Source organism: Mustela nivalis (genome assembly GCF_964662115.1).
Source record: "Mustela nivalis genome assembly, chromosome: 1".
Lineage (NCBI taxonomy): Eukaryota > Metazoa > Chordata > Mammalia > Carnivora > Mustelidae > Mustela > Mustela nivalis.
The window spans coordinates 199,775,295-199,789,877 of NC_139020.1; the positions used below are offsets into that span (position 1 = coordinate 199,775,295).

Below are 14,583 nucleotides of genomic sequence, written 5' to 3' on the forward strand. Positions count from 1 at the left end.
CCTTACTTCATTATTATCTATAATTCGGTGCCCCATCCCTGAATTGAAATCTTCAGCCACGTCTCCAGTTATTTTTAGGAGAGTTGTCAAAAAAAAAAAAATTATTACTGAGCCAAAGAGGGAGTTAGTCTTGATGAATCCATGTTCCATTGTTGGAGTGCAGGCTTGTTCATTTCCAGGGTGAGGCAGATCAGTCATTTTGGCTCATTTGTCAAAACACTTTTTTTTTTTTTTAAATTTACTTATTTGAGAGAGAGAGAGAGGGAGAGAGCACAAACAGGGGGAGCGGCAGAAGGAGAGGGAGAAGCAGACTCTCCACTGAACAGAAAGCCCCACACAGGGCTCGATCCCAGGATCCTGGGATCATGACCCGAGCCGAAGTAAGATGCTTAACCCACTGAGCCACCCAGGCTCCCCCATGTGGAACAGCTTCTGTGTAGCTCTTTGAGTGTGGTGCCAACGGGATGAGAACAGACCAGGCCGGTTGTTCGCATGCATTTCCTCCGTGAGTGAGGCTGGTCCGGGAGGGTGTCCCAAGAGTGCTTGGAGGACAGAAAATCTGTGCTGGAAGTGACAGCCTGAAAGGCATAGAGGGCTGGTGGAGAATCAGTAGTGCCCATACATAGTCTTTCCTTGGATGCTGTGTTCACACAAACCCCTGTCTCTTTCTGCTGCTTTATCGGAACACCTGACATTCTCCGACGTATAGCCATGCTCCAAGAGACCCTAAAACAGATGGGCTGGGAGAGAGCCTGCCTGTGTCCTGCTGACGATTTGCTTTGGTTTTGCAGAAAGGAAAAGCTGATGCCTTGAGCCTGGATGGAGGACTTATCTATGTTGCGGGCAAGTGTGGTTTGGTGCCTGTCTTGGCAGAGAACCGAAGTAAGTTGGGGGAGTGTCTTCTCTGGTTTATTCTGTCTGGGCCATGGGAGGAGTAAGCCCACCGGGTGGGGTCCAGGTGGAGATGCTGAGACGGGGGATGCATTCAAACAGGAGCATCGGGGGGAAAGGATAAAGGAAAGAGGCTTTTACCTGCTGTGTTGAGAATCATGGATCGAGCATGGACAGAGCATAGATTGGCATGGATTGGCTTCTTCCTTCTCATTTTAAAAAAAGGTTTTAGGGGCACTTGGGTGGCTGAGTTGGATAAGTGTCTGACCTTGACTCCGGTCATGATCTCTGGGTCCTGGGATTGAGCCCTGTGTCAGGCTCCATGCTCAGTGGGGGAGTCTGCTTCTCCCTCTCCCTCTGCCCAGCCCCCAACTTGTGTTCTCTCTCTCTCTCTCTCTCAAATAAATAAAATCTTTAAAAGAAGAGTTTAGTATAGTATAATATACATACAGAAAAATGCCCATAGGCGTGCAACTCAGTGATATTCCACAAACCGATACATCCTGGTGTGCTAGTGCCCAGATCGAGACACAGCAAATTCCACGTGGCCCTGGGTGCCCTCCTGCCACCAGCCCCCTTACTCCAGCCAGGGTAATGACCCTTGACCTCGGACAACACAGAGCAATTCTGCCTGATTTTAAACCTTGCATGTGAGGCATGTGTTTTGTACGTCTCTCGCTCGGTGCTCCGTTGGTGTTGTTCCTCCAAAGGATATGGACTCTCGTGGCTGTGCGGTGTTCTGTGCCGTGACTCGACCAGTTACTTGTCCCTCCTAAGGCAGAGAGGCATTTGGGTCACGTCCAGCTGGTGGCCGTTGTGAGCGAGCATCTGCGAATACAAAGGACGGATGCCTTTCTGGTGCCCGGGGCCGCTGCACCGTCCCTTCTCCTCGGATTTGATCCTGTGTCGTTGAGATTTTAAAAGTTTGCGACTTCTCCACAAAGCTCAGGGTTGAACGGCATTTTGCTTGTTTTTCTCCTTTCAGGATCACAGGACGTTAATGACTCAGGTTGTGTGGATAGACCGGCGGAAGGTGAGTTGGAAACTGTTCCTTTCCGGTTGGAGGTTAAGTCCTCATTGCCAGAGGGGGAGAGGGCAGGAGCTCTAGAAAAACTCAGAGAAAGGGATGCAGCTGGAGAATCCTGAAGTTCTTTCGAAGATGCATATAATTCCCAGATGCGTAATGGTAAGGAATGTTTTGCTGACCTTCACACTTGGCTGAGAACTTTCAGAATGGCTCACTGTGTCCTGATCGCAGGGCAGGAGGGTGGTTACATCCCTGTCTTGTATGGCTGGGTCAGGGTAGGTCCCCAGCCACCGCTTAAAGGCTCGGCTTGTCTTCTTCCTTTCATAGCCTAGATCGGTCTCACCTTCACATAGAACAGTCGCTTAAGTTTCCGACAGTGGCCAGATATCTGGGGGGTATCCCTGATTGGCGGGGTTCCTTGACTTGTTTTGGCTCTGGCTGCAGATAGCTGTGCTCAAGTCCAATGCCAGATGCCCCCCGCCCACCCCTCTTCTGTTGTTCCAGGGTACCTTGCTGTGGCCGTTGTCAGGAAATCAGACCCCAGTCTCACCTGGAACTCTCTGAGAGGCAGGAAGTCCTGCCACACCGCTGTGGGCAGGACCGCGGGCTGGAACATCCCCGTGGGCCTGCTCTTCAACCAGACGGGCTCCTGCAAGTTCGGTAAGGCGTCCTGAGGGAGTCGTGCGTGGGTAGGTGCGCTGAGCTGTGGGACCTCAGGGAAGGGGGGTTGCGGGGCCGACTGTGGCCCGAAGGCCTCTCTTGGGGTCGGTATGTTGTCTGTGTGGCAGACTGGACAGCAAGGAGTGGGTCACCCCACCCCAAGATAAAAAACTGGAGGACCAGTCAGCTTCTCTGCACCCTAAGAATAGATACAGGTTCTGAGAAGTACAGAATTTTGTTTAATCTTTTGAAGTGTTCCATCCAAATTTCTCCTAGGCGCTGGCTTCCTAATTTGGGGAAGGGCACCTGTTTGCCTTAGGAAACAGACTTCCTCCACGCTGCCAGGAAACCAAATTAAGAGCTCAAGGGTTCTGGCTCTGCCTGCTTCTGGGGCCTTCTCTCCCTGCATGCCCCATGTTCCCCCCGCCATGTGCAGGCCGTGGCCCACCTGCTGTGGGCCTGCTGTGTGGCATGTCCTCACCGGGGCTTGCCTCTCGTGCAGGTGTCTCTTCAAGGAGGACGCTGCTGCATTTTGAGTGGATTTGGGAGCCCGGCTCGGGCAGACTTCCATGGGGCTCTTTCCCAGCCCCGTGGCTGCCTCCAAGCAGGGAGAGGGGACCTTCGCAGGTGCTCCCCGGGCCTCTGCGGAGGTTGACACATGGTGTGGCTCTCCCAGGGGCAGGGCCCGCATGAGTCGGATAATGGGTGCTAGCTGCTCATCCAGGCAGGACCTTCTCGTCCCCAGCGTGCCCTCTCGCCTTCACCCATGCAAGTCCATGTTAACTCCTAAACGTGGGTCAGATCACAGGGGGGGTTAGTCGGATCAAGTTCAGCGGCCAGGAGAGAAAACTCCCAAGTAGCAGAGGCTTCCACCAAGCAGAGGTTTCTTTCTCGTGGAAGTGAAACCCAGAGATTAGATTGTCCGGAGCTACTGTGATAAGCTCCCAGGGTGAGAGCCCGGGCTTCAAACACAGAGCTGTGATCTGTGTGGCTGCTGTGCTCAAGTTCCCTTCATGGCTTGTATATGTCACAACTGGAGTCCGGGTGCCCACTTTGGCAGGCTGTGTGCAGAAGGAAAGAGAAGAAGGGGAGAAAATCTGGGCCAACCGTCTTCGAAGGGTGTTTTTAAGGAACTTGCTGGAGAGTTCTGTACTAGCCACAGGGCATTTGGTAAGGCCAGTCTTTATTCTAATGGACCGGGTGCCCAAGTAAAAAGGAGGGCTTCTGTTTCTGAGCATAGGGGACATCAGATCTTGGAGGGCGGCCATTAGGTTTGGCTGTGGGTCACTGCCAAGTTCATCAGTTGAGTCTCAGCCCGAGGGTGTCACAGTGGGTCCCCTCTGCCCAGTACCGGACCCTTTTCTCCAGCCCCCGGGCAGACTTCCTGTCAGTGCCTCCGGTGTGAAGCTCTTCTGATTTCTGCTGGGCCCTCTGTGAGTGGCAGCACCAGCTGGTGTGTGACATCGAGGGTGTGGTGTCCTTGCCAGGCTGTGGAATGGACCCAACCCAAGCTGTATGGCCTGCTGGGTGGAGAGGCCTCTGGTCTCGACTCAGGTGGGAAGCGCTGACTCCTGTGTTCGTTCTCTCCAGATGAATTCTTTAGCCAGAGCTGTGCCCCTGGGTCAGACCCGAAGTCCAATCTCTGTGCGCTGTGCGTGGGCGACGAGAAGGGTGAACACAAGTGTGCGCCCAACAACAATGAGAGATACTTTGGCTACACTGGGGCTTTTAGGTGAGTTCTGCAGCCGAGCCTGCCCCGGGTGGGGCTTTGTTTTTCATACCTCATCCTCCAGCATCTTGACTATGCGCTTCTAAGGAGGCAGACACGGAGACACGGCCTGTCACAGCAGAGCCAAGGGGCGGCCTGCGGGCCCACAAAGGGGCTGCACCCATCAGGGCCCCTCCACTCCTTCCCAAGGCTGCCACGGGGTTGCTGCCGTGGGGCTGCATGACCTCAGCTCTGCCGGGCCCCTCTCTGTGGCCTGGCACACAAGTCAGCCTCAGTGGGCCTCAGCGTCATTCTCCTCAAAATCAAATGGGTCGTGTCTGTGGCCTCTTAAGTCCTTTCTACAGTTCAATTTTATGGGCAAGAATTCTCTTTCCTGTAGCCGCCACCCTCTTCACCCTCACCCCCCATCAGGGTTGTTCTTATATCTCACAGTTTACTTTTCTCTCTGATTTCAGCCTTAGAAATGGCCAAGACAAAGCAGTAGTGCATTGTTATTTTCCACAAGAAAGTGAAAGATAAACCAAAAAACATGTTTTTAGAATTCACCAGTTTTAACCACTTAGCGATCCACAGTAATTATCCATAATTCAAAATTGCAACCCCGTTCCTACAGATGTCGGCTTCTCAGGGGTCCTCCCCAATCCCCTTTTCTCTATTCACCAAGAATATATTGCACTTGGGGCTCCTGGGTGGCTCAGTCAGTTAAGCGTCTGACTCTTAATTTCAGCTCAGGTCTTGATCTCAGGGTTGTGAGTTCAAGCTCTGCATCAGGCCCTGTGCTGGGTGTGGAGCCTATAAAAAAAAAAAAAAAAAAAAAAAAGATATTGCACCACCAGATGGCGTCATGGATCTGACAAGGACAGTGGCCAAAGTGGGGTCTTTGAACTTTTCATATATAAATTCAGTAGCCTTCTCTCCCACAATGGGACGATATAGATGTAACTTTTACTATAGTGTGAGTGACTTATGAAAATATTTTGTGAAAGTATGAGAATATCTTTAAAAGACTAAGGATTTGCAAATAGAAAAGCTGTGATGTGATTCTGCTCAGAAATATTGAGTAGACACTGAGAAAAACCCAGAGGAATCAGGTGGTTTTCTCTTTTATAATCACGGGAAGGTATTATTCCATTGGAAACATCTACACCTTAGTCTTCCTCTTTATTCAAGAAGGAAATGTTTTGTCTTTTGTCTAAACTGAAAGCTGGACCCAGAAGTCCTAGCATGGCTACATTTCTAATTAACATTCTTATATTGCTGGTTCTTAATTTTCACTTTTCAGCTATTTTTCTGCTGACTTTCCATTATGGAAGAAGTTCTAGCCTCTCCTGCAACTCCTGTGCCTGTTCCACTCACAAGCACGAATTTCACCTTTTAGCACCCAACATATTTTTATTTCATGTTCAGTGCTTACGTTATTATGAATATGTAAATATTCTCATATCAAATATGTGGTGTAATAAGGTTGTACTTCTCTTACAGTACAAAGTTTTCGTTTACTCTAGGGTTAATAAGTGTCTTTTTTTTTTTTTTTTGCTTCATTTTTTTGCTTCATTGTTTCTTTTTTTATTTTGCTTCATTTTTTGCGTCATGTTTTTTTGCTTCATGTACTTAAAAAAAATCACTAGTTCATCTAAAAACCCGTAGTCAGTAGTGTAAACCTCCTAACAATACATACCCAGACTGAATACTGGCTCTGGTTCATCAGATGCTGGGGAATCTTGCTCTGGCCAAGTCCCGACTGGTGTTCTCGATGCCTCTTGTACAGCTGTCGTCCTTGGATTCCCCTTGATGGTCATTCTGGGATTTCCCTTCACAATACTTTATGTTAAATTGCCTGTTTCCTGGATTCCATATCTTTTGCTTTCTTGGCTTTGTTGGCACAGAACACATCTTTTTGAGAAAGGCTGAATGGACATTGTTGTTCTTTGAGGATTACATGTCTGAAAATGTGTTTGTACTACCTTTGAAATGATGTATAGTTTGGCTGAATGACTAAGTGTCGGTTGAAAAACATTCTCCCTAGGGATTTTGACAGGATTTTCCCTGTGTGGGAAAGGACAGCATTAGCTATTTTGACCAATCCTCTCACTAAAAACAAGCAAAAATGTTGGAATAGTCCACACGGGCGCGCACACACGCGTGCACACACACACACACACGCACACACATTCTTAAAAATATCAAATAAGTAACAAAGTAGTAAGATTATTAAAGGAGACTAGGAATTCAGAGAAATAAGAGCTCACTTTGTCCTGAGGATATTTACCTGTCGTGACAAACTTGAACACAGAGGTTACATACGGCTTTAAGGTAGGAGTGAGTCAGAAGTAATTTCCTCACCTACTCCTGAGGGCATCAAGTTGTTGGATGCTGGGGAAAACGGAGGAGAATGCACACCAGCCCTGAAAAACTGAAGGCATGAGCCCCCTCCTGCATGGATTTGCAGCTCAAACTTCTATCCCCTAGAATGGTCCAGAAATTCTCAACTAATGAATCTTTTTATTTATTTATATAAAGACTTTATTTTTTTATTTGACAGAGAGATTCACAGTGAGAGAGGGAACACAAGCAGAGGGATTGGAAGAGGGAGAAGCAGGCTTCTCACCAAGCAGGGAGCTCGATTCAGGGCTCGATCCCAGGATCCTGGGATCATGACCCTGAGCCGAAGGCAGATGCTTAACTACTGAGCCACCCAGGTGCCCCTCAACTCATAAATATTTTTAAAAGTGGTCCCAGACTAGTGGTCCCTCTAGAAACCTGTCTGAAAGACAGCACCTTGAAGATAGGCCTCAATGATTGTTCAAAAATCCTATCTTTTTTTTTTTTTTTAAAGCTTTTATTTATTTATTTGACACAGAGAGAGAGAGAGATCACAAGCTGGCAGAGAGGCAGGCAGAGAGAGATGGGGAAGCAGGCTCCCCACTGAGCAGAGAGCCCGATGCAGGGCTCGATCCCAGGACCCTGAGATCATGACCTGAGCGGAAGGCAGAGGCTTAACCCACTGAGCCACCCAGGTGCCCGCCAAATCCTGTCTTGATAACAATGAGAAGTACACAGTCAGAAGTAACTATAATAGTATGAAGCAAACACACAGGGGGAAAGTTACTAGAAGCAACATCCAGCAGAAAAAACAGTATTGTTTTCTAAAAGAATAAATTGAACTTCTGGAAAGGAAAAAAAAACCCATAGCATTTGAAACTATCTATGCCGTTGGACAGTTTCACAGCTTAGACATAGCTGAAAAGAGAATTAAGAAATATATGTAAAAAAATTATCCAGAATGTAACAGAAAGACAGAAACTACAACAAATTCAAAAATTTAAAAACATTAATTCATTGTCTTCTAAATCTAGAATTTCCATTGAGAAATCTACCATTTTAGATTCCCCATCCTTTGTATGTGACTCTTCCGTTTTGAAAAAAAATATTTTTGATTTTTCAACAATTTATTTGTAACATCCTTGTTCTGAGAAAGTGAGCTTTAGGAGGGTAAGGAAGCATCTTAGACACACAGGTCGACACAAAGAATATTTTGTGAAGAGTAAAGAAATCAGACACCTATGCCTCTCCTTTAAATATGTATTTCTCTCTAAATTTATAGAGATTGAACAATGAATGAAAAATACTTTTTAGGAAAAATTCATTTGGGGTTGTATCGAAAGTAAGATGCTTTGAAAACAAGTTTCTTAAAAAGTTTCTGAGTTAAAAAAAAATCTCCAATGTTCTGAAACTTCACACTGATATTTCTTTATGTGAGTCTCCTTTTAAACCTTTGGATTGGACACTTGGTAGGCCTCTTTGTCTAAAAGCTCAAGTTGTTCTGTTCTGGGAAATCTTACTTCATTATTTCTTAGATAATTTCTACCTTCTTTTCTCTGATTTCTCTTTAAACTTTAATTCTTAAATTATAGACTCCTGGATTATCATTTCTTCTTATTTATTTTTTTTTATTATTTGCTTTTCTTTATCTTCCAGTTTCTGGGGTATTTCCTCAGCTTGACCTAATCATTATATCATTTTTGAGAATTTTGATAATGATTTTTGTTTTACTTTCTAAGAACAGTTTGTATTCTGACTGCTCATTTTTAAGAGCTTCTTGTTCTTGTTTTATGACTGCTACAATTTCTTTCATCTCTTTAGCGATATTCATTGTAGTAAAAAAATTTTAGGGTCACCTGGTAGTTCAGTGGGTTAAGCCTCTGCCTTCAGCTCAGGTCATGATCTCAGGGTCCTGGGATTGAGCTCTGCATCGGTCTCTCTGCTCAGCAGGGAGCCTGCTTCCCCCCACTCTCTCTGCCTGCTGCTCTGCCTACTTGTGTTCTCTCTCTGTCAAATAAATAAATAAAATCTTTAAAAAAATTTTATTCCTTCTCCTGTATTGTCTCTGTATTTTCTGAGCATAATTAACTATGTTTTTGCAGTCTACATTTTTTCCTAGCTTTTATTCCAAAGATCCAGTAGTTTCTGGCCACTTGTCCATATTTGAGAATAAACACAAACAATGACTGTGAGTTCTGCATCAGGTGCCATGTCTTAGCTTGGTTATGGGGCTCACCTATGGGGCAATTGATTCGTGTCATTTCACTGTGGGGCATCCCCATGTCAGAATCTATAGGAATGTTTTTTTTTTTTTTTTTTGAAATTTATAGGACTTTTTTTTTTTTTGATTGATCAACTTTTCCAGAGAGAGAATCATCCCGTATGCTTCTTGGGAGGCTGAGTCGGGGAAAGAGGTTATGATTTAACCTTCCAGAATATAGGTTTTCAGTCCACTCTCTGACATCAGTGTTGGGCCTCTGCTCTCCACTGTGCTTGGCTCTTTGTCTCTCATATAATTCAGGTTCAATATCTTATGAACAAGCCTTCAGTCTTCTGCCAGAGGGTGGGGTGTGCGGAGCCATCTCCCATCCAAATGGAATAGAAGGACACATAAGCCATGTTTATACACACTCTATCCAGTCCTCCTGTCTCAGCCAGATTCGTGATGCCTGGTACTTCTAGTGATGCCTGGTACTTCTAACTGATGAACTTTCTGGAGTTCTGTAGCACACATCAGTGTTCTTCTGGGCTTCCCTCTCTTCCCCCTTCCATTTACAGCTGTCTCTGCTCTGCTGGATCAATTACAACTCATTGGTTTGCTCTCCGCCTTCCAAAAGTTGTCAGTACTACCTTCTCTCTTACCCTCCTGCCCTCCCCTGACTCATGGTGTACAGCTTAAAAAACCTCATTAAAGTTAAAAAAAAAAAAAAAAAGGAAACCCAAAACCCATCAATTTCACTAATGTCATTTTATTGGGACTCTGGAAGCAGGGAAGATTCATGAACATATGTGTTCAAGCTACCATTTTAAACTCTATGTTCCTGGAAATATTTGTCTTTATTCCATGTTTACTCCCTTGTTCCAGTTTTTGGAATCGATATTACGCATATTTATGAAAACCCTAATCGTTTCTCGTTTGTGGCAATGTGTTTATTTTCCGGAACATTCTAGGTGCCTGGCGGAGAGGGCTGGAGATGTGGCATTTGTGAAAGACGTCACTGTCTTGGAGAACACGAATGGTAAGCCAAGTGTTTCCCTTTCACGTCTCAGGATTCAGATTTGCAATTGGGAAGTTATTATGACCTTTTCTAGGCTTTGGATCAATTACTTGCAAAATTCTTTACTTAATTATGCCACGTGGTATGTCTGTGAGTGTCACACTGATTTTGAAACCCTATTCCCTCTCTCTATCTCTCTCTCATACACACACACACATCCCAGCCATACACAGTAGCAAATGTCTCCCTGGCTTTGTCTAGTCAACCACAGAAGTACACCATCTCCCTGTCGCAAAGTTTTAAAAAAAAAGAAGTAAGGGGCCTTCATTCAGATCCATGTGAGCCCTCTGTCTGGAAACTCTCTGGGAGTCTTTGAGGGGACAAAATCACAGGCAGGTACCGATAATGGTATAGTGAATAGTAATTGCCAACTTCTGCACCCTGAGCCATCGGGCCTCCCTCCAAACTGTAGCCTTCTTCTGAACCCCTACTTGGCCCCCAAGGCAGACATAAAAGCTTGGAGTGATCTCAATATCAAATAGAGCCAAGAGAGCGGATAAAGTGCTTGTTTTTGTTTTTGTTTTTTTGAGGGGAGATAGGGTAGAAGGAGAGAAGCAGGGGCCTGAACATTGGATCTGTGTTTGCACATACACAGACATGTGTAGAATTCTACTTCAAACTTATGAAGCGTTAATCCAAGTGATCTCTGGGGATTGATGGATGTCAGGTTTTTTTTACTGAAGTGTAATTAACATACGGTGTGATATTAGTTTCGGGTGTACAGTATAGTGATTTAACAATCACTGTACATGACTCAGTGCTTACCACGATAAGAGTACGCTCGTTATCCTAGAGCGATGTCAGATTACGGTGTAAGTTTCTTTGGGATTTTACAACTATTTTTTTAAATCGATGGAACATACTCAATAAACTTACAGAAGTTCCTATCCTTTGTCTGGTTATACACTAAGAGCCTTTGAATATGAAAGGAAGGAGAAAACAATTTCTTCTTGAACATAAACCAGATGTTCCTTTTCTAGAAATCACTGGAAAATAGGGCACAAGTGGAGGGCGTTCTTTAAAAAAAAAAAAAAAATTAACAGCTCTGTTGAGATACAATTCATGCTATAAAAATATGCTCATTCCAAATGTGTGACTCGGTGATCTCTAGCACATTCATGGAGTGCCACACCCACCAGCCCAGCCCAATTCTAGAACACTCTAGAACACTCCAGAAAGTACTCCTGCCCCTTTCCCCCCTCCTCCAGAGCTGCTCACCACCAGTCTGCTTTCTGTCTCTGTAGATTTGCCTGTTCTGGACATTTCACAGAAATGGAATCCTGTGGCCTTTAGCGACTGGCTTTTTTTTTTTTTTTTTACTGAGCATCACGTTCTCAGGGTTTGTCCACATTGTAGAGCATGTCAGGGTTTTGCTCCCTTATGTTCCTGGATCCTGTCCCCTAGTGTGGACACAGCACTGACGTCTGCTATATTTGGAGTTTGTATAGCTTGTGCAGACAGCTTCCTTCCCTCTCCCTCGTGTCACTGTGACCCACATGTGTGCATTTCAGGAGAAGCCAGTGGACCCAGAAAGGACCTTTACTGAGGGGGGGCAACCCCATGGCTGATGCCACCTTTCTTTATCTCCCCAGGTGAGAACCCTGAGGCCTGGGCTAAGGATTTGAAGATGGAGGACTTTGAGCTTCTGTGCCTCGATGGCACCCGGAAGCCCGTGACGGAGGCTCAGACGTGCCACCTGGCCATGGCTCCGAACCACGGTGTGGTATCTCGGCAAGAGAAGGCAACACACTTGAAGCAGGTGCTGCTTGACCAACAGGTGTGGATCGCCAGGGCCTCCTGCCATCTCCCAGCTGCACGGGCTGCTGTGATGCGGGGCCGTCAGAGCGCTAGAGGGGAAGCAGCCCGTCCAGAGCCCATCTTTCCCGTCCCTCTGCATGAAGTTGGTTTCACGCTGAGGAGCTGCCCAGAGTCTCAGTGATGGGAAAAACAGAGGCGTCCGCACGCATAATCTCTAGAAAGAATACACCCAGAACTTCTGTAGTTTGAAGGCTATCTTTGGGAAGTGGTTTGCAGGAAACCGTGCAATTTCCTTAAAGTCTGTGATTCTCTTTAAGAGCATCTAGATTTTGTGTTAGAACACCTCATGTCCAGGTGTGATGTAAAGACGGTGGCCCCAGACTGGTAATAATGGGTACAGGAACCTCACTGTGGCATGCTCACTGATGCTGGTAAGATGGGTTCATCACTGAGGTGTGTTGCTCTTGCCCCTCGGATGAGGCTGAGTGACCCACCCGCCCAAGGCAGTGACCTGATCAAGGACAGAGATGATTTCCAACGCAGACTGCCTGTCTGCGAGAGCTGGCCTCTTGGAATTGCTGTAGGTGATCAGCTTTTGTGGGAGTTCTCAGAAATCCTCAGCTGTCACCTAGCCACCCAGAGATTTTAGGGGAAGAGACCGCAGATGGACAAGGAGGGAAAGATGGCAGGAGGTGAGATCAGAAGTAGGGGAGGGGTGCAGTCCTTATCTGGTGTGTCTGTCCCCTGTGGGGCACGGGCTGCTGGAGGACATGGGGCAGGGCGGGGCTCAGCCAAGTGGCGGAAGGCATCCAGAACTCAGCTCCTTTCATTCTGTGGGCTTCCCAGGGCTGAGCCTGGACGGAGGAGGTGTCTTTGTCCTACATTCTCCTGTTTCCCTCGGCTACTCTCTTACTGTCTGCCTTGTTACTATAGAATCAGTTTGGAAGAAACGGCGAGAAGTGCCCAAGAGACTTTTGCTTGTTCTTGTCTGAGACCAAAAACCTTCTGTTCAATGACAACACGGAGTGCCTGGCCAGACTCCAGGGCAAAAACACGTATCAAGAATATTTGGGATCAGCGTACGTCACGGCTGTTGGTAATCTGAGACAGTGCTCGAGCTCCCGTAAGTGCGACACCCTGGGGAAGCCGGCACGTGGGAAGGGTGGCGAGGTTGCTGGGCTGGGTGGCATTTTGGGAGTGAAGATGGGAATAAAAAAGTCACGGCGATGTGCTTTCCTGCTGCCTTGGGAAGTTACGGTGTCACTGACAAGATGAAAGACTTAGGGAAAAATCAGGCACTGGTAATATGCTCAATTTTTATAATGCTGAAGGCCCGTTCTGGGTTTTAGAAACTGATGATACATTTTATCCAGTAGAATGAAATGTGTGTACATGTATGTAGCTATATGTATATATGCTTATACACATGTACATGCACATACATGTATGTGTGTGTATACACGTATGTATTCAGAAAGGACAAATGCTGGTCTCCAGACAGTTACTATAAATGCCAGCCATGGAAAATACAAAGTCTTAGAAAGCATCTTAGCTAGGAAAATGTATTGAAAAATGATTGCTCCTTGAAGAACACGTGTAAGATACTGCTGAGTGTCGTAAGATCCCAGGGGTGATTCTAACACTACAATGTGCACCACCTGGCCTGGGCATGGGGTCGCCCAGAATCTGGTTCCTGGGACCTCATTGACAGCTGGAGACATCGGTGTGGTGGGGGCCCCAGGGTGGGGTGGGGCCCAGAAGCTCTAGTATCAGTCCTTCACAGCTAAGCGCTGTGTCCCCCACAACCCCGCCTACTGAGGGGACACTGGGCTGTGTTTGGAGGTATTTTTGATTCTTACAACATAGGAGAGTGCAGCTGGTGTCTGTGGGCAGCAGCCATGGTTGCTGCTGAACAAAGCAGAGAACAGCCCAGTCAACCAAGGGCTGCCCGGGCCCCAATGTCAATACCACCGCTGTTCTTTAGCAGGGCAATTTGATCAGGTGGTTCAAGGACTCCGTTCTGAGAAAGAGGCTGCAGGGCTATTCCAGAGTGGGTGCCTCTTGAGGACAGGGCCCGTGCATCCCTGCAGGAACCTTGGCACTCAGCACAGTGCCTCACACCAAGCAGGCCTCGGGGAGTACTTGTCAGTGCCCAAGGGCATGAGGCGGTGATCGCCGCTGTGGACAGATCTGCATGAAGACAGGGCATTGACGGCTCCCATCCGAGGACCATCTGTGCCTTGTGAACTTGACTGTGACAGCTGAGTCAGTTAGAGGCAAAAGGGGGTGGAACCTGTGTCACCCAGGCGAGGACAGGAAGTCACCCTGGTTAGTGAGGCCCAGAGCCAAGGGGCCACCATCAGGAGGAGGCTCAGAGGGCCAAGGTGAGCAAGCACGGGCCGCAGGTTGGTGGGAGAAAGCAGGGGAAGGTCTGTGTTTCAGTACCCTCCTTGACTGATATCTTGGTTAAAAAAATAAAGAAATCGGTTTCTGACTTTCCTGCTTTGGTGTGTCCCACAGCGCTTCTGGAAGCCTGCGCCTTCCTGAGTAGATAAAACCCGCCAGAAGATGGCCTGGCCTCCCTTCCTGAGGCGCTTCAGCCCCTCGCTGCTCCCGGCCCTTCCCCGGGGCGCTGGGCCTTCTCCCACCCTGGCCAGTCGTCTGCTTTCCCAACCCCGTGCTATCATCCTTGCAGTAAAATAAAATGAGAAAGGCTGTCGATTTTCATTCCTTGTAAGGCATCATTCATCTTTTCTAGATTTTATGCTGAACTCATGGGTCTGGTCAGGTGCTGGGCCAGCTGGACCGCTCCTTCTGCATTTTCCAGGCCCTGTGCCTCCTCTGTCCCACAGGCTCTTGGAGGCAAAGGACAGGCCCGGTAGCTGGTTTCCCCAAGGGCATCGGCTGGTTGTTCACAT

At 47.2% G+C, this 14,583-nt stretch overlaps 1 protein-coding gene across 1 annotated transcript in view; it reads left to right on the forward strand.

Moving 5' to 3' along the window:
- LTF (lactotransferrin) overlaps positions 1-14,392 on the forward strand; it is a 28,689-nt gene extending 14,297 nt beyond the window's left edge. Inside the window, exons 10-17 of the mRNA XM_082705500.1 lie at positions 792-882; positions 1,877-1,924; positions 2,423-2,578; positions 4,169-4,310; positions 9,801-9,868; positions 11,500-11,684; positions 12,599-12,788; positions 14,186-14,392. Of these exons, the coding sequence (XP_082561626.1) occupies positions 792-882; positions 1,877-1,924; positions 2,423-2,578; positions 4,169-4,310; positions 9,801-9,868; positions 11,500-11,684; positions 12,599-12,788; positions 14,186-14,220 (915 nt within the window). The 3' untranslated portion in view covers positions 14,221-14,392. The remainder of the gene's footprint in view (positions 1-791; positions 883-1,876; positions 1,925-2,422; positions 2,579-4,168; positions 4,311-9,800; positions 9,869-11,499; positions 11,685-12,598; positions 12,789-14,185) is intronic.
- Positions 14,393-14,583: the final 191 nt, after the last annotated feature.